Consider the following 24519-nt stretch of genomic DNA (forward strand, 5'->3'; position numbering starts at 1 on the left):
TCTAAATCAGTGCTCCTCAATGAAAATACTATTGGCATTTAGGATGAAACAAGTTTTTGTAGTTACAAGTTGTTCCTTGCTGTGTTAGTATCTCTGGCCCACAAAAGAACCTACTAACCTAATCACTATGACAGGAAAGTCCTTTTTCAAATCACTTATTCAAAATGCTTGAGAACAAGAGTTCAGATTTCAGATTTTTTTTCAGATTTTGAATATTTACAGACTTTACTCAATGAGCATCCTATTCTGAAAATCCAAAATCCAAAATGTTCCAAAATCTGAAACATTTGAGTGCCAAAACTAAAAAACATTTGAATTTTGGAGCACTTTGGATTTCCAATTTTTTAATTATCGATGTTCAACATATAACATCACCAAACTAGAATCTCTACCTTTGACACAAATAAGGACACATAGACCAAATCCAACCAAAGGAACTATCACACATAGTTTCTAGAAATAAAAATTTATGATTCTAACCTCTTAGATAGGGGATGGACAAACTCATGGGTTTTTCTGTTTTGTTTCTGATAAATAAAGATAAAGACTCTATTGTCATTGCCTGAACTATTTAGCATCTCTCCTTTAAAAGAAAAGTTTGCCAAGCCAAGCACAGTGGAATGCACCTATAATCCCAGCTCCTCAGGAGGCTAAGGCAAGAGGATAGCTTTGAGTACAGGAGTTCAAGGTCAGCCTAGGCAACATAGTGAGACCCCCTCATCACAAAAACAAAAGTTGGGGGAGGACAAGGAAATGTAGAGGAAGACAAGGGGTGGAGGGAAGGGAGGAAGCAAAGAAGCAGAAAGAAAAGAAAGAGGGAGGATTTGCCAACTTCAGCCTTACACAGACCCCAGTACTCCTATTCAATTATTTTATTTTAATAAACTGCCTGGCCTCTGTAGACATTTGAGTTTGAGACTCCTGCACAAGCCAATCCTTGTTCCTCTCTATACTATGTTGCCAATAACAAACATAATTGCATTATAATTCAGGGTTTCAAATATTCCCTAAAAAATAAATAAAATTCCACACATTGCATGAATATTCATTTTATGTTTTAGATACATAATGTCTAAAGATGTAGAATAGGAGCTGGGGATGTGGCTCAAGCGGTAGCGCGCTCGCCTGGCATGCGTGCGGCCCGGGTTCGATCCTCAGCACCACATACAAACAAAGATGTTGTGTCCGCCAAAAACTAAAAAATAAATATTAAAAAATTCTCTCTCTCTCTCTAAAAAAATAAAATAAAATAAAATAAAGATGTAGAATAGTTTAAGTTTATACTACTTCACATTTTATATTATAAATAAAATACTAGGATTATGTAAATATTTTTAAGTTAAAGTTTGACAGTCATCTCTGATAAGAAAAATCACAGAAGAAAATGAAATACACATCAAACGATGCTACTAAAAAGTTGTAAAGCAAATGAAAATGTATAGGTAAGAGATAAAAATCTCCATAAGAACAATTTCATTAATTCATACTTACTCCTTCATTTCTTTAGATGGAGAATTGCATGCAGGAAGGAATGCTGCTGGGCTACTTAATTTATCCAGAGTACACGCTGTTCCTATGGCTCGTACCACTAACCCAGACTCGCCCTCCAGATCAAAACACTGTAAGTAGCCAACAACTGCATTTCCTCTCATTTCAAGTACTTTTAAGCCAATCTTCCTTTGTAGTTCACCTACCACAAAAGAAAGAAAAAAACTCATGCTTTGTTTCATTTCCCAACAATACATACTATAAAGCTAGATAAGGTAGTGACAAAAAAACAAGTTTAAAAACATCATAGAATTTTAGAACTTGATGGGAACTTAAAAGATTATCTGGTCTAACTTCCTACTTTCAGGGAAATGAGACTCATTCATGCACCTCATTTACCAAACCTTTTTTTGGTTCTGTGCTATGTGCTTGGCATTCTTCCCTTCCTCAAAGTGCTAGAGATGCTTGGGTGAACAGTAAAGGTAAAGTTCCAAATCTAGTGAAGTTTAACATTGGTGGGATAAAAAGATAATTAAATAAGTAAACAAAAATAGATATTATAGAGAATATATAAGTATAAACATAATACATAGAACATAATTTTATTATAATACAGTATGATTATGTCACAGCACAAATATACAGAATACAAATATAATACATTTATTAAATATAACATTTATTCTTGTTTGTGTCTTTTGTGAATATATATTGTATACACACACACACGCGCGCACACACAAAAATAAATACAAATTTCAGGTAGTAAATGAGTTCTCCAAAGAAGAATAAAGAAAGGTAATGAGATAAGAGTGGCAAAGGAAGTGCAAGGAGGGGTAGAGGAAGCTAAACAACAAATTCTCAGGAAAAGACTATGAAAAGTCTTGAACAGAGAGTATCATCTGAACAGAGAGTATCAGAGACAGGGATAAAAGATTTACTTAAGTTATGACTATAAACCAATGCTAGAGGAAAGAAAACTAAAATCCAGTTTCCTGCTCAGGACTCCTTTCTGAACCTCCTAACTCAGGGCTCTTTCCACCCACTACCCCACTTCAATAACACAATTTCCTTTCATTACCTAATTTACTACAAACTTCTGATTCAGATTTCCACTTGTTAAAAATGTTCAGTAGGATGGGGCCAAGAGTAGGGAATCAGTCACCTAAAATCTTAGCCTTCATTACAAAAGGAAAGCAAAAACTCAGTATTAATCAAAATAAAATTATTTTATTTATACCTGACATTAAAGAAATGAGTCTCTGTCTGGCCTCATTTGATGCCCTTGGTGTACGAATTCGATCGATCCATTGATATTCTGGGTCTTCATTGACTACAAGTTCTTCTACAAATCCATGAATTATCACAGCTCTATAGCACTTTGGAATAGACGTTGCTGTTAAAACAAACTATCTATTAGAGCTTCTGTTTATCACAAGGTAAAAATGAATTTTAAAAAATGCATGTCAAAGTTCTTACCTTTTGGATATACAAAAACATCTTTTATATTATGATGGTCTCAATGTAATTATGTAATTACCAGTGTAATTATAATACTCCCAATTAAAAAGTCTTCTAAGACACATTTTAATCTTACAAATAACTTTTCTCTCATGACACACCTCACTTTTTCATGTAAGCCTGATAAATATGAATTGTACTTTTACAATTAAGAAAATACCTACAGACTGAGGCCTGGTAGTGCATGCCTGTTGTCCCAGCCACTTGTGGAGCTGAGGTAAGAAGATTGCCAAGTTCAAGGCAACTTTGGGCAAATTAGTGAGACCCTGTCTCAAACTTCAAAAAAAAAAAAAAAGGAGGACTGAGGATGTAGCTCAGTGGTAGAGTGCCTCACTATGAATCTCTGGGTTTGATTCCCCAGTACTACTGAAAAATAAGAGAAGAAGAAGAAGAAGAAGAAAAACAAAAGAAAACAGCTAGAGACCTTAAGTAACACTCCATATCATATAAAGTTTTGAAAATCAAAATTAATCAAAATATCATGGTATTCCAAAAACCTGTACAATTTATACATTTTATGTATCAGTTAAAAATAAATTTAAGTTTTAAAATCAAAATTAAATAAATGGATGGAGTCAGAGAAGATAATGCTAAGTGAAGTTAGCCAATCCCAAAAACCCAAATGCCGAATGTTTTCTCTGATATAAAGAGGCTGATTCATAGTGGAGTAAGGAGGGGGAGCATGGGAGGAATAGACAAACTCTAAATAGGGTAAACGGGTGGGAGGGGAAGAGAAGGGGCATGGGCATAGAAATTATGGTGGAATGAGATGGACATCATTATCCAAAGTACATGTTAAAACAAACTATCTATTAGAGCTTCTGTTTATCACAAGGTAAAAGACATGAAGGATGTGAAGGTACTTTGTATACAACCAGAGATATGAAAATTGTGCTCTATGTGTAATATGAAATATAATGCATTCCGCTGTTGTATATAACAAATTTAGAATTTTAAAATTTTTTAAAAATTAAAATTATTTAAAAAATAAAAATAAAAAACATACACAGGAAGGGAATCACAAAATGTGATGAATCTAATATTGAATTAAAAGTACAGTGACATGGCAAAAAAAAAAAAAAAATCAAAATTAAAGTTAAATAGTTTATTATTAAGACAAATTATTCAGAGTCCCTGGCAGAAGTTCATCTGTATACCACATAATGCAGTTTCAAGAATTAGACCACTACATTTCTGATATAACCAAAGGAGTCAAATAGCCCTGCAGTTTCTAATAACCCATGGTCATATAGTCAACTGGTCCAACAGTCATTGCTCTATATAATAGACTTGTTTAATATGTGCTCACTTAAGACTCATTAAATAAAATGTCAGGGCTGGGATTGTGGCTCAGCGGTAGAGCACTCGCTTAGCACGGGCGGGACCCAGGTTCGATTCTCAGCACCACATAAAAAATAAATAAATAAAGGCATTGTGTTGGAAAAAAAAAAGATATATATATATTTTTAAATAAAATGTCATTGAATTTATCTTAAGGGATAGAATCTTAGAACATCTACGCCAAACTAGTATATTAAAACAGCATTCATGTATCAAAGATAATCAACTACCTAGTGGTTCTCAACCCTACTAATAAGGATTGGCTAGAAGATGCCCAAATTTGTACAGGCCAGACTCATATATTTCAAGGAGTTCTTGGGGCTTCATACTCGCAAAAGCCTATGTGATATGGGTTTGTACCACAGTGCTTGGCTAAAATGTTCTGCTCCTATCCTTCAGTGACCTATACTACAATAAAACATTACTGAATTTTTCAAAAAAAAATTTCAATAAACTTGTAAAAATTAGATAACATTTACTCTTAAATCAAATAAATAGCCAGAGAGCTACAGTAATTGTTTCTGGAAAATTAACAATTTTTTCTTTGGTATTAAAATCAAAGTATACCATTTTTATTAGCCTTCTAAAATATTAACTGAATTTTTCTACATTTAAAAATCATTAAATTTCCTGTTAAATAAGACAATATATTTACTTACTGCAAAAGAATTTGACTCCACACGATGACTGTCTAAATCGATTTAAATCATTGAAGAGGTCTACTTTGACAACTACATTGATTTCTCCACGGATACCTACATATTCAAAAGGAAAATCAATATACCTTAAGAAAATAGTGTACAATAAATAATGAAGCAAATAGATGCAAGTAATGGTTTCAAAATAATGTATAAATTATAATAATAATGTTAACTTTGTATCTTAATTACTTTCATTATCAGTGGTTTTCTTGAATTTTCTGAAGCAGAACACCTATGCACAAGAATGAATAATTTTCACTATTACCAAAAGTCTGCATTTATTTGAACTAAGACTGAATGGAGCAGAATCCCATTTAAACTGATGACAATGACAACGATGATGATAACTATGGTGGTGATAACATTTGCTGAGTACTGACAGATGACATATTAAATGTTTTTCATATAGTATCTCACTGTATTCACATCAACCCAAAAAGGTAATTTCTGTCATAGTACCATACCCATTTTACAGAGAAAGAAACATGTAATTAATAAAAATTAAATAATGTATTCAGTGTCATTAGCTAGTTAATGAAAGATTCCAGGATTTAAGTAAGATCTTTATGATTTCAGAGTATATACTCTTAACACTTAATGCAAGATTATGATTCAACAGAAGTTGTATTCACGTCAATGAATAAAATTTCAAATAAGCTAACTAAAATATTTTGAGAATATGATATTGATCAAATTATTCTATGTGCGTGTACAATATGGCATAATGAATCCCACTATTGTAAATAATTAAAATACACCAATTTTAAAATTCCAAAAATAAGGGTTTTCAGAACACAGACTAATAAAAAAGAATGATCCAGCTCTTAACTCTAAATATTTACTAAATATTTTCACTTGACTGTTTGACTTCAAATTCACTTATGGCAGAGGGCCTTCTAAGTCATTTATTAATTTATCTATTGAAATCATAAGATTGTATTTCTAACAAAGAGCCCATAAACATATTTAACTCCCTATAAACAATATTTAATATTAAATGGTAGGGAAATTTATTCATTTATATAGCTATTTACTGCCTTTAATCCAAGTCCAAATTAGTATTTCTGCCTCTTTTTTTAAAAATTTATTCATTTAATTTTGACCACAGGGTCTTCCTGTTTTGCCTAGGCTGGTCTCATACTCCTAGGTTCAAGGAGTATGAACTTCTGCCTCAAATTCCTGAGAAGCTGAAACTAAAGGCTCATAAGGCCATAACTGGCAGTATATCAGTATATTTTCTTAATTGGTAACATAAAAGATGACTAGATTTCTTTAAGGAAATATGTGTGTGTGTGTGTGTCTGTGTATTACATATGTATGTTATAGAAAATAGGGGAAAATTAAAAAAAAAAAAAAAAAGCGGGCGGGAGGCAAACAAGAAAAATAATCCAGAAAAGTAATTATCTAGGATAAACATTTGATAATGTATTCTGCAAATTTCTCCAATGATATCACATAAATATAATTCTTTGGGTTCTAAACAACATTGAGATCATCAAATAATGAATGCTTTATAACATGAATTCTGTAATCCATAATATATCATGCACATTTGTTGCACTGTATTCTGAAAACGTGTTCTTTTTTTTCTGACTGTATAACTCAGGTTCTATATTTGTCCTTACTTATTTACTCATTCATTCATTTATTTTGCAACGCTGGGGATCACTTAATACTAAAAAAATTTAGTATTAAGAGAAGCATTGTTACATTTTTCAAATACCTATAATTTACTTAATGATAACACAGATTCTCATTTCTGCTCCGCATTCAGTTGGTGGTAACATCAAATGTCAGAAAAACTTCCAGAAAATTCCACTGTATTCTTGGAATAGAGTGAGAATAAATGTAGTGAATACATATAAATATTATGCTAAAAATAGTTCTCAATTCACAGACCCTATGAAAGCATTTTTTGGAGAACCTTAATTATTCTTACAGTATACTTTGAAAACCCTGCTTTAACAATAAAAAAACTTTTAAGATTTTATAAGCAAATATTATCAGTTTGAAAACGTGTTTTAGAAACACAGAGTACCCGCAAAATTAGTTTTCTTTTTTGAGGTGTTAGGAATCAAACCCAGGCCCTCATGCATACTAGACATTCTACCACTGAGTTACATCCCAGTACTTCAAGATAATTTTAAATAATGCATTTACTTACTATGTTGCACAAATTTTGCAGGCATAATTTTAATTTCCGATAAGAGGAGTAAAAATTCTATGAACAATATTTTACTATTACTTTTCTACCTGTCTATTTTTAAAAAGGCATGTAAGAAATACATTTTAAAACCATGTAGCAGTAAAGTCTTTAAGAATAAATATAAAACCTTAATTTTATGATATTTCTTAAATTATTACTCCTTACCATGTATAGTGTCATAAATTGGAAACCATCCTGAGATGACTGTTGCAGCCTCACTGTACAGTAAAGGATCAATATCAATGTACACTTTACCAATGGCATCATTTGCACTGTAAGTATCATGGTCAAGAACTGTGATCTGTAAAGGTTCATCTTGTAAATCTTCATCATCCACCTAAAAGTATACCTTGAAATTAAATCTAATTTTAAAATCTTAACTATCACAAATGAATACATATACCAAATGAAAATAATGACTTTTTAAAATTTTTTTAGCACTGAGGAATGAACTCGGGGGCTCTCTAATCCTGGGTGAGTCATTTTTCAAAATGTTCTGAGACAAGGCTGGCTTTGAACTTGATATCCTCCTGCCTCAACCTCTTGAGTTGCTGAGATTACAAACGTGCGCCACTCTGCCTGGCTAAAAATGACTTATTTCTGTAAAAGAATAGATATCTAAGCACAAAGATAAAAAGAGATGAGTACACACATAAAAACAGTATGATGTCAAGGATTAGGAATTAGAGATTAGGGCTATAGCTCAGTGGTAGAGCACTTGCATATCATGTGCTAGGCCCTGGGTTCAATCCCTAGTACCAAAACAAAACAAACAAACAAAGGGTTTGCTCAGCTCAAAGTGCATGTTAATTCACTGGTCCCTCTAATACTCCCCATTTCTCTACCTCCTTCTGCCAGCCTAGAACACTAGGAAGATGCCTGGAACTCCAGCTGCTAACTTGGAACCTGAAGTGACTCTGAGTCACTTTGAAGACAAGCCAAAGTACGCATACACAATGGCGTTCTATTCACCCAAAGGAAGAATGAAATCATGTCATTTGCAGAAAAATGGATGGAACTTGAGAGAGCATTATGTGAGGTGAAATAAGCCAAACTCAGAAAGTCTATGGTCATATGTTTTCTCTCATATGTGGAAGCTAAAGAGGAAAAAGGTGGGGAAAAGCACAGCGAACTCTCATAAAAAGATAAGGGAGACCAGTAGAGGAAAGGGGGACAAGAGGGAGGGAAAGTAGAGGTACTAGGGAGTGAAACTGCCCAAATTATACTGTTATATTGTGTGCATAGACAAATATGTAACAACAAATCCCACTTTTATGTTCAATTATAATGTACCAATAAAAAATACAAAAAAATAATTAATGTCACGATTCTCATGAATGGATGATGAAGAAAAGACAGAAAGGATCTTGAATCTAAAATGTCTGCATGAAGCTATATACTGACTGTCTCAACATTTCTTTTATATGAGAGAAAACATCTACTTTAAGATATTTGAGTGTTCAAAACATACACAAATAAACAACAGTTAAAAAAAAGAACTTTATAACATCAACTATAAACACAAAGTTTATGCATATTCTTGATATCATATATGCTATTAACTAGAAGCACTAGTCAAAATAGTAATTTAAATTATAAAGAAAATGGCTGGTGACTATAGTTTCTGAAACCATTAATATTTTAAAAATCTCTTACTTCAGAAAAACTACAAATAAACACACACACACTTTTTTTTTTTTTTTTAAGACAGGGTCTTGCTATGTTACCCAGAATAGTAGCTTCATTCACACAATCCTCCCATCTCAGCTCATTAGTAGCTGAGATTATAGGAAATACCATAGAACCTATATTGTTTAAAATAAGCTGCTGAAGTATTCCTTAGCCTTAAAAATTAACAGTATTGAATCATCAACAAAATGAAATGGTATTTTCTAAAATGATAATTTCTTAGCATCATAAAAACTAACACATGAAGCCTTCCTCCTCCTAGCTTTCCAATAACAATGTAATTAATTAATATTTGTTTTTAACTTTTTCTAGGTTATAAGAAAAGAGGAAGTCTCAAAGAAGGAAGTCTCAAAATAAACCTATGTAAGTATTCAAATGTTTTTCTAGGACAAGAAAGATGCACTTCATAATTTTATAAATCTGAAATCATGTAAGCAAGTTTCTCTGCTCACTTTCTCTGACTTACATAGTCCACATTTTATCCTAATAATGTAGTTGAAAATGGTACAGATTGAATGTGTGCAATAATGCATTTTTCAAAATATAAAATGGCATTTTGTAAACAGCTAAAAAGAAAATCTGTACATATCCACAAGAGAAAATGCAGAGACAAAACAGTTCATGACAAAAAAAAAAAAAATCAACTAAACATGAAAAGAAAAGTTGGAGGCTCACTTCCTGATTTAAAAACTTAATTACAAAGCTCCAGTAATCAAAACAATATGGTAATGACATAGGGACAGACATTTAGATCAATGGAATAGCTCCCATACTTCTATGAACAACTAATTTGTTTTAATTTATCTCAAAGGTAAAGTTGAAAATAGTTTACAATATTTTACTGACTTCCAAACCAATGTTATCCAAACAATATGGAACTCCATTTTTAAAAGAGTTGGAGTTAATGGGAACTAGAAATTTTCCTCCTTAGAAAGATCCATCTGGCTGTAAACCTTTGGATAAAAGCCATTGGGAGATTAGGAATAATAGTTTCTACAACTGCATCCTTTTGGTATACAGTTGGGATAGCCAAGTTACCCCTCACCAACTCACAGCCACTCTACCAAAAAGTGTGGTCTGTACCTCACATGCGCCCTTTAAATTGATTTCTGAGAAGGATGGGAAAAGAACAGTTTCTTCAACAAATGATGTTGAAACAACTGGACTTCTTTGTATGAAAGAATAAAGTTGGCCTCTTACCTCAAGTTATTATAAAAATGAACTCAAAATGGATCAACAACCTATGTATAAGAGTTGAAACCATAAAACTCTCAGGAAAAAACATAGGGAATGGATCAGGGAAGCACCAGCAACAACAACAAAAAATACCTCAAATTTCAACAAAATAAAAAACTTTTATACAAATGGTAGTGTCCATAAAGTAAAAAGAAAACCTATTAAATGGGAGAAAAAATTCACAAGTTATTTACCTGATAAGGAGTTGATATTTAGTATAGTGAACTTCTACATATCAACAACAAAAATATAAATAACTCCATTAAAAAAATAAACTGGGAGAGGGGGCAGTGGTATCATGGCATACACCTGTAATTCCAGTGACCTGAGAGGCTAACGCAAGAGGATCCCAAGTTCAAGGCCAGCCTATACAACTTAATGAGATTCTGTCTCAAAATAAAAGGGCTGGGGATATAGCTCAAGGATACAGTAGCACTTGGTATACAGAAGGTCCTGGGTCCAATCCCCAGCACTGCAAAAAAATTAATAAACAAAATTCACAAATACAGTGAAATATTAGCTTAAAAAAAAAATAAGATTCTGCTACCTGCCACAATGTGAATGATCCTTGAAAACATAAGGAAATGAAAGAACCAAATAAAAAGGGACAAATATTATGATTCCACTTAAATGAAGAGTATAACATAAGCTAATTCAAAAATATAGAATATAGATAAGTTACTAAAGTCTGAGGAAAAGGAACTAGTGAGTTACTGCTTAGTAGGCACAGAATTCCTATTCAGGGTATAAAAGTATTTTGGAAATAGTGGTGGTGGTTGTACAATACTGGGCACGTAATTAATGCTACTGAATTGTATACTTTAAAATGGCTAAAATGGCACAAAAAATATATTGTGTATGTTGTTCTTAAGTACTTCTTTATATATGCTAAAATCCAAAAATAATAATAATAATAATAAAATAATACACTTTAAGGCTTTTTTTTTTTTCATCTGCATTACCATATACTATATTTTCTTAAGGTAAAAACTCAGTGTTCTTTTAAAAACTCAGTGTTCCTAGTGAGGCAGAAATAGAAATAATCTTACACTGTAAAAAATCTACTATGCCTGAAATGAAAGATACTCTTATCATTCCTAAAGGAAAAGAGTCACTTAAGAAAATATATACTCAAAAAACATGGGCATTTAAGAACTTACCTCAAACTTAAACCATTCTGAGTTCCACTGTGGATTGAGTGACTTGAGGTATACATCTGTTTTAAAGGTGGTATTACCAAATTTTACCTAAATACAAATAAGAAACCATTCAGAAATGTGAATAGACATCAGAAATGTGGAAAAAAGTAAATGTCAGCCAAGCAAGGGGAGAAAAATTAAGCATGGAGAGAAAAAAAGCCAACTATCCCCTAAGCCAAGAGGAAAAAGGTATGCTCTGACAAGGTGCTTGCAGATTCACCTAATTTCCATTGCTCTGCTTGACCAGCTAGCTGCACAGGAAAATTTAAAACATAGATCATAGATCATTTTATTGGCATGGAGGAAGGGGTCAGTGCAGTCACTAAATATGCTGAGATGAAAGAGGACAGTCCTGGGCTGGAGAATTAGCTCAGTTGTGATTGTGCATGCATGCACAAGACCCTGTGTTCAATTCCCAGCACCACAAAAAAAAAAAAAAAAAGAAAGAGGAAAGTCCTAGACTGACTGCTCAGTAGTAAAGCAGTTTCCTTGCATAAATAAGGTCCTCACCCACTAACAGGAGAAAAATCTTAAGGAGAGATGACATGCTAAAATAAAATCAAGAGGTAAAGACCAGCTCACTATCCTCTTTTCTCAGCAAGAGAATCCAGAAGCACAGCCCGTGATTAGAAAAATTTAGTAATATTTCTTTCTATTTTCTAACTTACCCATATTTGTTATTTTCTTAACCCCTTATCTGTACTCACACAATATGATAGGCAATAAACTATTATGTTTTATGTTCCTATCTTCAGGGAAAATGAAAGGGGTTGAGTAAGGAGACTTATCGTATTTCATAGACAATCTTGACAAGCACTGAATCCCAAAGACCCAAATATAAGTAAATAAGGAAATAAAGAAGGAATAAAAGTAAGCTAAAATCCCTGGGATTTGTTTCCATCAAAGAATGGTGATTGGGCTGGGGATGTGGCTCAAGCGGTAGCGCGCTCGCCTGGCATGCGTGCGGTCCAGGTTCGATCCTTAGCACCACATACAAAGATGTTGTGTCTGCCGAAAACTAAAAATAAATATTAAAATTCTCTCTCTCTCTCTTAAAAAAAAAAAAAAAAAAAAGAATGGTGACTGTGAAACCTCAGACCAGATTTGGAAGTGGTCAAGAAGCTGAAGAGCAAAACAGTTAGACAATTACTTCTTCAATTGCCTCCCTTTTCTACATTTGATCTCTTCAAACTCTTTCCCTGATTCCTTCAGTTATCATCATCAATTATTTTTCCTAATCTCAAAATACACTAAGGATTATTCACTTTGGTCACAGCAGTTTGGCACAGTGTATATGCTTTGTAAATGCTGGTTCAATCAGGCAAAAGTTATAATTGCTGATATTAATTGGTCCAAAAAGTTTCCAAAAGCAAAATATCTAAAACTCCAATTATTTTTCTTCTCTGAATATTTCTATTATTTTATCATTTAGTTTGACTTATCATGATATAAACCATTTGGCACATAAGCAGTTTGATTAGGGGTATAAAAGAATTAAAAAGAGCACATAAAAGTAGCAGTTTCTTGCATGGTAAAGAATATCATGAAGCCAGGGCCAGGGATATAGTTCATTTGGTAGAATACTTGCCTCACATGCCCAAGGCCCTAGATTCAATCCCCAGCACCACAAAAAAAAAAAAGAATCATGAAGCCAAAGACAAATAAGAGCAGGTTGTGGTGGCTCAACCTATATTCCCAGCATGTTGAGGCTAGGGCACGAGGATCACAAATTTGAGAACAGTCTGGGCAACTTAGCCAGGCCCTGTCTCCAAAATAAAAAATAAAAAGAATTGAGGGCTAGGGATGTAGCTCAGTGGTAAAGTGCCCCTGGGTTCAGTTCCCAGGAACCACCCTCAACTCCCACCTCCTGCCACAAATAAGATAACCAACCTCATTGTAGAGATATGGAAATTAAAACATTTTTACTTAGGCTGGCAAAGATCAAATGGTTTGAAAACAATGTTGATGAGGCACTCTCATAATTTTCTGATGCAAGTATAATTTAGAAGTCTGTACAGAGAACAGTTTAACATATACCAAAATTTTAAATATCCACGTCTTTTAAGCTCCCAACTCTATTTTTTGAGAGCTTAAGAGGTGCATAATACATATCAGCATTATAGTAGCAAAATATTGGAAACAATCTAAATATTCATTAATTTGGAAATGACTGAGTTAACCACAGCCTGGCCACAAAATGAAGTACTAAATAGAAGAATAAAACAGCTCCCTATATACTGATAAGAAACAGAGGTCAAAATAAAATAGAGCTGGGGATGTAGCTAGCTCAATGGTAGGCTGCTTCTCTAGCATGCCAAAAGCCCTCAGTTCAATAAACAATCAAACAAAAACTTTATACTGCAGAATGGTGCATATAGCATTCTTTGGGGAGAGAAAAATGAAAAACATTAAAGTATACAGATTATTTCTAGAAGGACTTACAAGAAAATTTAACGATGACATAAGAAAGAGAATAATAGGTTGGTTAAAGTAAAGGCAGTAAAAATGAAAGTTGACCCATTTTGTATCTTTTGAATTATGAACCATAAATATGTATTACCTATTTTTTTTTCATGTCCTTAAAGAATTTTTATTTATTTATTTATTTATTTATTTTTTCATCTTCCATACATTTGATTCAAATGAGTTATGCATTTCCATTTTTACCCCAAATACAGATTGCAGAATCACATCAGTTACACATTCACAATGTTTACATAATACCATATTAGTGACTGTTGTATTCTGCTGACTTTCCTATCCCCTACTATCCCCCCTCCCCTCCCCTCTCATCTTCCCTCTCTACCTCATCTGTTGTTGTTCCATTCTCTCCCTTCCCCCCCTTTCCCCTCACAACCTTGTATATGTGATTTCCTATAAAAATGAGGGTGTCCTTCCGTTTCCATGCACTTTCCCTTCTCTCTCCCTTTCCCTCCTATCACTCGTCTCAGTTTAATGTTAATATTTTCCTCATGCTCTTTCCCTCTGTTCAGTTCTTAGTTGCTCTCCTTAAATCAAAGAAGACATTTGGCATTTGTTTTTTAAGGATTGGCTAGCTTCTGTATTACCTATTTTTAATGTATCATTTTAAAATCCAAAATATTGGAAATTAAAAACTCAAATGGCAATAACATTATTCTAATCAAATTATATAATTCCAGATCCAATTCCAGGAATTTAACTTAGAGAAGTACTTCCACAGAAATTGCCCTCCCCCAAAATATAAAAACTTAGTCATTCAAAAAGAAAGTAATTAAATAAATCATATGCATCCCCACTAAAAAATGGAGTTGATTATATATACTGTCATAGTAAAATATAAATGACAGAAAAAGGGATAAAACAAGCAGACAAATATGTAAAGTTTAATTACATCTCTTTCTAAAAAGGTGATATGCATATAAAAGTAATTTTTTTAAAGAAGAGGAAGGGCCGGGTGCAGTGGTGCAAGCCTGTAATCCTAGCGGCTTAGGAGGCTAAATCAGGAAGATCTTGAGTTCAAGTCAGCCTCAGACCTTAGTAAGTCCCTAAGCAGATCAGCGTGACCCTATCTCAAAATAAAAAATAAAAAGGATTGGAGATGTGGCTCAGGGGCTGAGTGCCCCTGGGTTCAATTCCTGGCACTAAATAAATAAATAAATAAATGAGAAGAGGGAGGGTATACAAACACAAGCCAAAGAAAAAACAGCAATTCTCCCTGAAGAAAGGACTGATACAGTATAAGGAATATAGTATATGTAGTGAGAAAGAAATAAGAATTTCCAAATTATATTTCTGAGTGTTCAAATGCTTTTTAATGGGAAGTATTCATGTACTACATAATTTTTTTCTTTCCAAATCACAATGTTAAAGAAATGAAACTCAACAGGGGAAAAGAAACTTAGGGAGAGGTTTTTGCTTACTCACTAATCTAATTTTCATTATATTTCAATACTCAAGGCATGAAGGAAATACAGCCAGTCTCCAAACTTAGAATATTCCACTGTTTTTAATCTCAATTTAGAATTTTTCAACTTCACAATGGTGCAAAAGCATACCCATACAGCCACTCTGCTTTTCACTTTCAGTACAGCATTCAATATATTAAATGAGATATCCAACATTTTACCATAAAATAGGCTTTTTGTTAGATGATTTTGCCCAACTATAGGCTAATATAAGTGTTCTGAACACATTTAAGGTAAGCTAGACTAAGATACAATGGTTGGTCGTTGGGTTTTTTTTGTTGTTTTGTTTTATGGTGCTGAGGATTAAACCAGGGTCTGGCATGTGTGACCCACTACTGAGCTGCATCCCCAACCCTGATATTTAGTAGTTTAAGTGTATTAAATGCACACTTTTAATTTGCAATACTGTCAATTTACCATGGGTTTTTTGAAATAAGATCCCATCATAAATTAAGGAACATCTTACATATTTTATTGGGATAAATTATTGTTTAATTTACCTAAAACTTTTGAAGTAAAATGTTGTTAGGATTATAAAAACATTAAAATGCTAAATAAATACACTTAAGGGTTTGATTCACCAAAAAAGCAAATCATATTTTAAGTTCAGCACCCTCTTTTGTTCCTCACCATAGCTCTGCTATATTGAACTTTTTTTACAACAGTGCATTCTAGATAAAGATCTGATAGTTCCCAAACTACATCAAACAAACAAAAAACAAGATTTCAGAAAAAGTCTAGAGTATGCATTCTGCCAAAATGTAATGATTTTTTCCTACTAGTAAAGGAGAATCACAGTTCATTTAGCCTTATTCAATTCAAAGGATATTTTATTACTCAGTAATTAAATGTCTTCCAACTTTGTTAAAGAACATCAGGAATTTTAATGCGGATTCCACCAGTAAAGTAAGGCATTCTCTTTTCCCACTTATTAGCTAAATTACCTTGAGAAAGTTATTTAACCTGCTATTTAAATCTACTTTCTCCTCTGAAAATCAGGGTTGCTGGGAGCATTATATGAGATAATGCATGTAGAGACCTAGCAAAATGTTTGATACAGAGAAAATATTCATTAAATATTAATTTCTTTTCCTCTGAGTATTCCTTCAAAACCTCCTAGATAAACACAAAATAACAACATAGTTTAGCCAGTTTGTAACATGCACATTAATAGAGATACATTTCATTAACTATTCCCTCATTCAGAACCCCATTTTACTCTTCCTAGAGATTCCTGCAAGAATCATCTTTAAGTACTACTGGTCTTCACTGGCTCCCCAAACTCCTCACATTCATAAAGAGTAAAAATTCTCAATCAACCAGTACCAGAACTTAACCAGTTACTCAAGCAACTTGATTAAACCAGAGAATCATTAAAAAACAATACAAGCCAGGCACAGTGGCACACATCTGTAATCCAGTGGCTTGGGAGGCTGAGGTAGGAGGATAGCAAGTTCAAAGCCAGTCTCAGCAACCCAGCAAGACCCTGTATCAAAATGAAAAATTAAAAAAGGGCAGGGAGTCTGGGGCTACAGCTCAGTGGTAGAGCACTTGCCTTACATGTGTGATCCTTAGCACCGCATAAAAATAAAACAAATAAAGTAAAGGCATTCGATTCATCTATAACTACAAAAAAATTTTTAAAAATAAAAAAGGGGGGCTGAGGTTCTGGCTCAGCGGTAGAGCACTTGCGTAGCACATTCGAGGCCCTGGGTTCAATCCTGAGCACCACATAAAAATAAATACAATAAAGATATTGTGTCCAACTACAACTAAAAAATATTTTTTAAAAAAATAAATAAAAAAGGGAGCTAGGGTTGTGGCTCAGTGGTAGAGCACTCGCCTAGCTTGTGCAAGGCCCTCGATTTGATCCTCAGCACCACACAAATAAATAAATAAATAAATAAAGGTATTGTGTCCAACTACAACTAATAAATAAATAAATAAGGGCTAGGGATGTGGCTCAGTGGTTAAGCGCCCTGGGTTCAATCCTCAGTACCAAATAGTAATATAATAAAATTGTAATACAAGCTGAAACATGTTAACATAAAATATGTAAACATTCATTCCTGCCTTTTAACACAAGCAAAGGCCTCTTCTTTGAGTACAGGTCCACTGTAGATTTCTATATCTTTTTTTTGCATAAATCACATTCATGTCATCTGTGCTTTCTGGTTTGGGTTTGTAAAGTGACAGAATTTTAAATCACTTATAAAAAAAATAATAATAAAGTATCCTATAGTGGGGACCGCCCTGGATGAACACAACTTTAAGGACTGTAAGTCAGAAGTAACTTGGGCAATTACCCCAGATCAGATAACAAGGCATGGGTCCAGGTGTAGGCGTCACCCCTGAGTTGAGTTACACTCACCTGTTTCTTTGTAATCCTACCCCTTCTGCCTTTTTTGGATAGAATGTTCTAAGAAACAGCATCCACCCCCCCACCCCAGCCAAATAAAAGCCCCCTTGCAAACATGCGTGCCCTCGTGCTCGCTCGCTCGCGCGCGCTCTCTCTCTCTCTCTCTCAGCCTCTGGTGACTTTCTCTTGCCCCATTTTGGGGAGCCTGAGCCCGGGAGACAAGGAAGACATCCTGAAGCTCATATAAAAGGTATTTTGTGTCTGTATGGTATTTTGTGTCACCCCAAGTTCACACGAGTGACTTTAGTTCAGCCTCCCACGCTAGATGGGGGTGGCATCCTATATTTTTCATAATCTTTTCTCCACCTAGTTCAACATCAATTTTTATAGACTATTTCTATAAGTCTTTACATAGCCTTATTAACTGAATTCTACCAATTTATATAAGGTTTAAATTAATTACAATAACAACAGTTGACATAAACAGATTTGGGAACAAGTGACATAAACAGATTTGGGAATAAACACAACCACCTCTGGGTAAAGTATATCAGCCAACTTATGGGGGCACACTCTCTTTAGAGTAGTCTAATGATATGGGGGGATCTAAGAATATGCTTGATGAAAGACATGCAGAGCACTGGAGACTGCAATGAGTCAGTCAATGGAAGTTGGCTAAGAAAGCTTCTATTACACAATCTTCTTACTCTGATTATCAGACTACTCAGCACTCTGTATCCCCTTTAACTGCTTTTATTTCCACTTCTATTTGACAGAACCCTTCTTTCAATTACATGTGCTCTCTCCCTCCTTTTGCTTTTACCAGGCTCATCCTATTCACCTGAAAATGCTCCTTTTTCTCTCTGCCTATGGAAATTTTACCATCCTACAGTCCCAGATAAAGATTTCTTTTAACTAGCCAGGCCTGGTGGCATGTACCTGTAGCCTGGAAGACTGAGGAGGGAGAATCACTTAAGCCCAGGAGTTTAGGGCAGCCTAGGCAACACAGGAAGATTCCCTCTTCAGAAAAAAAAAAGAGAGAGAGAGAAAGAGAGAGCCTAGGATTCATTATCTCCCTTTCCTATGAGCTTATATTACTTATAGCCTATATTACAAAATTTATCCCCTTATTATGTGGTAATCCTTTTTATCCCCTTTTTCCTGCTTTAATTTCCCCCTTTCTGCTGGATTATTCCTATTATAACACAAATATGTTCTAGTATTTTCTAACATGTTTTAAAATATCTAAAACCTACATACTTAGGTACCACAGTATTTTTTTATTTCTCCCTTCATACCCATATTTTTTGAAACAGTTGCCTACTCCTGTTATTTCTATTTCCTCATTTCTTACATACTGTAGTTCTAACTCATTACAGTGTGGGCTTCATCCTCATCAAGTCTTTCATCAAGATCAATAACAACCTCTATATGGTCCAATCCAATGATTTCTATGTTCTCTTATTTGATTTCTCAGTGCCATCTGACAGATGAGTGTTTCTTCTTTCTAGAAACTTCCTCTGGCCTTTTAGGACTTACTTCCTTATTTTTCTCCCCCCACCTTGCCCCCTGCCCACCCACTGCCTGACAATCTCAGCTTCCTTTCTCTAGTCATCCTCTAATATACCTCTTGATATTTTTTTCAAGGATCCATCTCACTTTTCTCTTCCCTAAGAGTTAGAAGTTTGCCAAAAGGAAAAGAATCAACTACTAAAAAAGCTTTAGAAATTCTAGTAGTGTTTTGGGGGAAACAATAGTAGTAGTTAATGAGAAAGGACTAGAGATAGTAGGAGTCCTACAAGGCAAAAGTCACAACAATGAAGATTTGTCCCATGTCATGACATTTAAATGTCCCACCAGATACGCACATGACTAAGAAATCTACCTAGAACTTAACTCAGTTTTACAGATCAAAGTATTGTTTTAGAAACTAAAGCCATCATATAATCAAGAGACAACTCGGGTTCTTCTCCATGAGTTGAGTATTCTGGAAAATCAGATAACCAGTAGCAATAAAGATCTATGAGATGCCAGAACTACACCTCTGCCTTACTCCACGAAGGGCAGTCATTTGATTTTACACATACGTAAGGCAATCTCCATTGAATGTTCCAGCTCTATTTTCTCCAGGGCACACTCTTACCATCTAGCATACTGCATCTTTTACTTATATTTTTTATGCACTTCCCCCTCTCACAAAAAGGTAAGTTCTGTGAGCAAAGTAGTTTTCACTTTATTTACTGCCCACTACAGTGTCTGATGCATACAAGGGTTCAATAAATATCCACTGACTCAATCTGATTACTTCCTGTTTTCTATTATGCTTATGGACAAATATTTCAATATTGAAATCATTAAAAAATACCTTTATTTCTCTGTCATACTATGATCGAAGCACTGCATTGATTTTTTATTATGAGCACAGATAAATTATATTAGCTATGAAAATCATGCCAGAATATTAAGAGTAGACATCAAAATATCTATTATATTAAGGGGGTACTAAGTCTCAAAGGTTGAGAAACACTTTTAACCAGGACCTCTCTTTAGAATACCAGAGTAACAAATCCAATTGCCTCCTTTACAATTACAAAGAAAGGTCCTAAAGACAATCCCACTCTAACATGCCAAATGGAAACTGATTATCTCCAATATGTCTCTATCATCCCTGTAGCATCTTAAAATATTACCCCACTGACTCCAGAAAGCTAGGAATCATATTTCAATCTTCCTTTCCTTCCTCCATGACTCCAATCTATCAACAAATTCCCTAGTCTACTTTCAAAATATATCTGGAATTTATCCACTTCTCTCCACTACCAAAACATTACCTTGGCCCTCACTACTTGTTATTTGAACTATTTCAAAATCTCACAGCAAGGTGCCTGCCTCCACTGTTTTCCCTTCAATCCATTCCCTACATAGCAAAAAAAGGCTCGCTTGACTGCTTCTGATTGAAATTAGAATAAAATTCCAAGCCTGGTGTGTGGCATAGGCCTGTAATTTCAGCAACTCTGAAGCTAGGCAGAAGGATCACAAGTTCAAGGCTAGCCTCTGCAACTTAGTGAGATTCTATCAAAATAAAAAATAAAAGGGCTAGAAATGTGGTAGAGTGCCCCTGGTTCACTTCCCAGTACCACAAAAGAACATAAAATAAAATTCCAAATCCTAATCATGGCTACTTGACCAACTTTCCAACTTTATCTTATACCATTCTCCCCTTTACTCACAACATGACTGCCATAAACAAGCTCCTTCACTTCCTACAACACACCAGTCTCCTCAGCGTCCTCCCTCTACTGAGACTCTTTTTTCCTCCTTTTCCAGCTTCTCTTCTGTCCCCTTGCCTTATGCTTATGCTTACACACACGCACTCCCTGAGCCGTTGGCTCCTTTTCATTCAATCTGTCTTTGCTTGCCTGACACTCAGACTGATTTTATTCAACCTAAGGTAAATGTTCTCTATTATTCCCTTTTTATTGTTTTCTTTACGGTACTCACCACAGTTTATAATCATATATTTAATAATTTCTTTGCTTTTTAAATGTCTGTCTCAGTCACAAAAATAAGTCCCTTAAAAGCAAGAACAAAGTCTGTCTTGTTCACTGTCATATATCAGCTAGACCAGTAAGGATCACAGGAACTAGCAAATTGCTGACACTCAACAACTATTTAATGAACAATGAAATTAATGAGTCACCCTTGAACCTGATCCCCCGCCTCACCAGCAAAATCCAGTTTTCAAGGCCTAAGAATTTTAATCTCAAAAATATTCTCAAATCTTTACTAATCTATTCCCATTTCCACATATTGCCTTGACAATTTTACCATCTTCTTAACTGCTTTTCCTGCTTCACATCGGTCCAGTACATCAAGGACCTATCAGGCTAGGGATAGAGCTCTGTGACATAGCACTTGCCTAGCATGCACGAGGCCCTGGGTTTCATCCCCAGCACCATAAATAATAAATCAATAAATTCAGGTAATCCCCAAAAGAAACAACCTAATACAAATATAATCTTTTATTTCCACTGAAAAAGCTCCCCTGGCTTACCACTGCCTATTTATAAAGGAAAAACACATTAGAAATTAGATTTGACTCAAATCTACCAGCCCAGCCCCAAACCCTCAAACTCATATACCCCTTTTAATCCAGACACATCTCAAATTAAGATGGTTCCCTGAATATACCAGGTATCACATTCTTGTCTTTGTATTCCTTCTGTACAGTAAAAATTCTGGGTGTCCCTCAAGGCCCAATTCAAGTGTCACTTCAAATGTCAGTTCCTTACAAGTTTTCCTAAACCTTCAGAGACAGAATTCAGTTGCCATATTTGAATTTAACACTCTTCATCTTGCCTGGAGAGGCAGTAATAGCGTAGTGGTTAGGAGAAATGATTGCCAGGCTATGGAGATTTACAAGCTAAGTAATCTTATGCAATATATTATCATCCCTGGGCCTCAGTTACCTCATCTGTAATATGGGATAATAATTAAAAAGTACTTAGCACAGATATGGCAATAATGAAATACAATTCATGTTACCTATAGTTACTAAAATGTGTGGAAAAAGTATGCTTTGGTTATCTATGTATCCCTATTTCCTAACATGTAGCCAAAAGCATACAGAATTTTTTCAAATGAATATGAAGTTGGGATTAAGAATTACCATGACAAGTAGAGGTAAACTACAGTGGTGAGAGAACATTTAAGGAATACAAAATATATTTTATATTGAGATGAAATCAGGCTGTATATTATCATGTATCTATTAACTTTAAGCATTAATAGCCTAAACGATTATTGCTGTAATCCTTTGGCTCATCATGTCGACTTTTATTGCAATATTTTCTTGGCTTCTTTCAGCCTCTGGTTTATTACTTTCCAGGCTGTACGCCTGCACTAATTTGCATGACTTTTAAACTAATCATTAGATTTAAAAAGCAATTTTGTAATTTAAATCCATAGCACTTAATGACTTCCTACCTCAAGGCACTAAATTTACACTTGAAACAGCTCGTCAGACCTACCAGTCTATACAAGAGAGAAAGTGTTCCAGTTGTGTTTGGAACTTACACTGATGGTTCGGAAAATGTCAGGCTAAAGGTGGATATCCTACGATGTAGGACTCGGAATGCCCATAAAGGGCTGTACGTACATTCTCACGCAGAGGTCCATCACCCAGGCGCCAAAAGTCATCTTTCCCCTAAAGAAGGACCTGCTTGTGTTTCCGTGGCCGCGCGGCCACGCCTCGGGATCTGTGCTGAGTGGCAGGTGGCCTGTTGTGGATCTAGACATTAGGGTCACCCGCATGCAGAGCAGTAAGAACCTCTCCGCGCGGCGGGGTGTACCGCGGAGTGCGGCCAGCCATGCACCCATCACATGGGCTTCGGCCTCGGCGGACATCTCTCTTGGGAGGTCTGGACAAGCACGACAGACAGCAGGGCAGTGGAAAGGGAATGGGCTGAGGGGTTGGGAGCAGGTGGCTAGATCCTTCACTGGGCTTGGCGTTCTCTGGATTTTGAGGGGCAAGACCTTGCACCAACCTCCACGAAGGCATCAGTCAGGTCACTAGCACGGTCCATCACTGGCAAATGGCGCCCGGCCACGATTTTCACCTTCAGCTTCCCAGGCATCGTCTCGGCTTCGGCCTCTCCTTGGGCTCCTGCAGAAACAAACAAGCGAGCCTGCGCCGAGAGCCCGGCGGGCGGGGGAGGGGCGCGGGCGTGTGGGGAGCGGCGCGCGCGCCGGCGGGAACGCGCGGGGCAACGGACAGCAGAGGGCGCGCGGGGGCGCGCACGGGTACCGCGCCGCCGCGCTGCACTCACTGTGGGACAGAAAACGGGGTTGTGTCGCACGGGCACTGAGGCCTCATTCCGGAGAGGTAGTCAGAGAGAAGGCCTTGGTGGATTCTGCCGGTGTGGTCCAACAGTGCTGGGAAAAGAAGAAGCTAAACCCAGTCAGCATCCCGTTGAGTCTGTGCGGCACCTACATGTATTTCTCCTTCCATTCCCCCTCCCCCGCCCCCCAAAAAAAGATGGCGGCTCTCGGGGCGTGGAGGCAACATCGATCTTTCGGCGCTCTGCCCGCTTGGCGGAGGAGAAATTAAAATTCGCCAGGAAAAGATTAAGGGGGCGGGACTGACGTGGAGGAAGCAGGAGGGCAGGGAAATGGGTCGAGTCCTGCATCATCCACCGAATCGCGCGTCGCGTTGTGTGGGGTGCCGCGCTGCTATCCCGCAGAGAACCCCGCGTCCTCCAGTGAGCGGCGGCTTGGCAAGCCACAAGCGCCGCTTTCTGGAAGGGCTGTGACAGACTTAGCTGCAATAAAGATTGCTTGAGGAGCCTGCCATTAAACACCCGTTAGTGGTTCGTAAAACCAATCTAGCTGGTTCCTACGAGGAAGGCGTACAGGTGCGTGTGATTAGATTCAGTTTTCTGTGAAATAAAGAAATATCAGGTAGTATTATTTCCCGAAACGTTTGGTTCAGCCATCCGCGCTTGTACTGTGTACTGGATCGTAGATGTTACCTTGGGCGAGGAATGGGAAGGGAACACTCTAAAACCCTGAAAAGACCCCTGCACGCATAGATCATCTCTGTGTAGTTATCAAGAACCTACGAGCCGAAAGGGAAGACCTGCCTTGGGAAAGTACATGAGAAATGAACCCGAAGAGCCATTACATCTTTCAGAATTGACCCAATTACATATACGTGAACGTACTAAAGTGACGTATTATTTATAAGTCCAGATGATCAGAAAACGATAAGGGAAATTGAGGCACAGGAACCAGACAATAAAATAACATCATACCAAATAACAAAACCAGCATT

General features: G+C 35.9%; 1 protein-coding gene across 11 annotated transcripts in view; it reads right to left on the minus strand.

Moving 5' to 3' along the window:
- C2cd5 (C2 calcium dependent domain containing 5) overlaps positions 1-23684 on the minus strand; it is a 95437-nt gene extending 71753 nt beyond the window's left edge. For 9 of the 11 annotated variants that reach the window (XM_076854198.1, XM_076854193.1, XM_076854195.1 and 6 more), the window contains exons 1-6: positions 23234-23367; positions 11343-11429; positions 7423-7594; positions 5010-5105; positions 2729-2884; positions 1492-1690 (exon numbers count right to left, since the gene is read on the minus strand). In XM_076854198.1, the coding sequence (XP_076710313.1) occupies positions 1492-1690; positions 2729-2884; positions 5010-5105; positions 7423-7594; positions 11343-11429; positions 23234-23323 (800 nt within the window). In that variant the 5' untranslated portion in view covers positions 23324-23367. Of the gene's footprint in view, positions 1-1491; positions 1691-2728; positions 2885-5009; positions 5106-7422; positions 7595-11342; positions 11430-23233; positions 23368-23515 lie in introns of those variants that run through there. The other 2 variants (XM_076854189.1, XM_076854197.1) reach the window with 2 other exon arrangements.
- Between the last annotated feature and the right edge of the window lie 835 nt (positions 23685-24519).

The sequence above is a fragment of the Callospermophilus lateralis genome, chromosome 4, assembly GCF_048772815.1.
Source record: "Callospermophilus lateralis isolate mCalLat2 chromosome 4, mCalLat2.hap1, whole genome shotgun sequence".
NCBI classification, from domain to species: Eukaryota; Metazoa; Chordata; class Mammalia; order Rodentia; family Sciuridae; genus Callospermophilus; species Callospermophilus lateralis.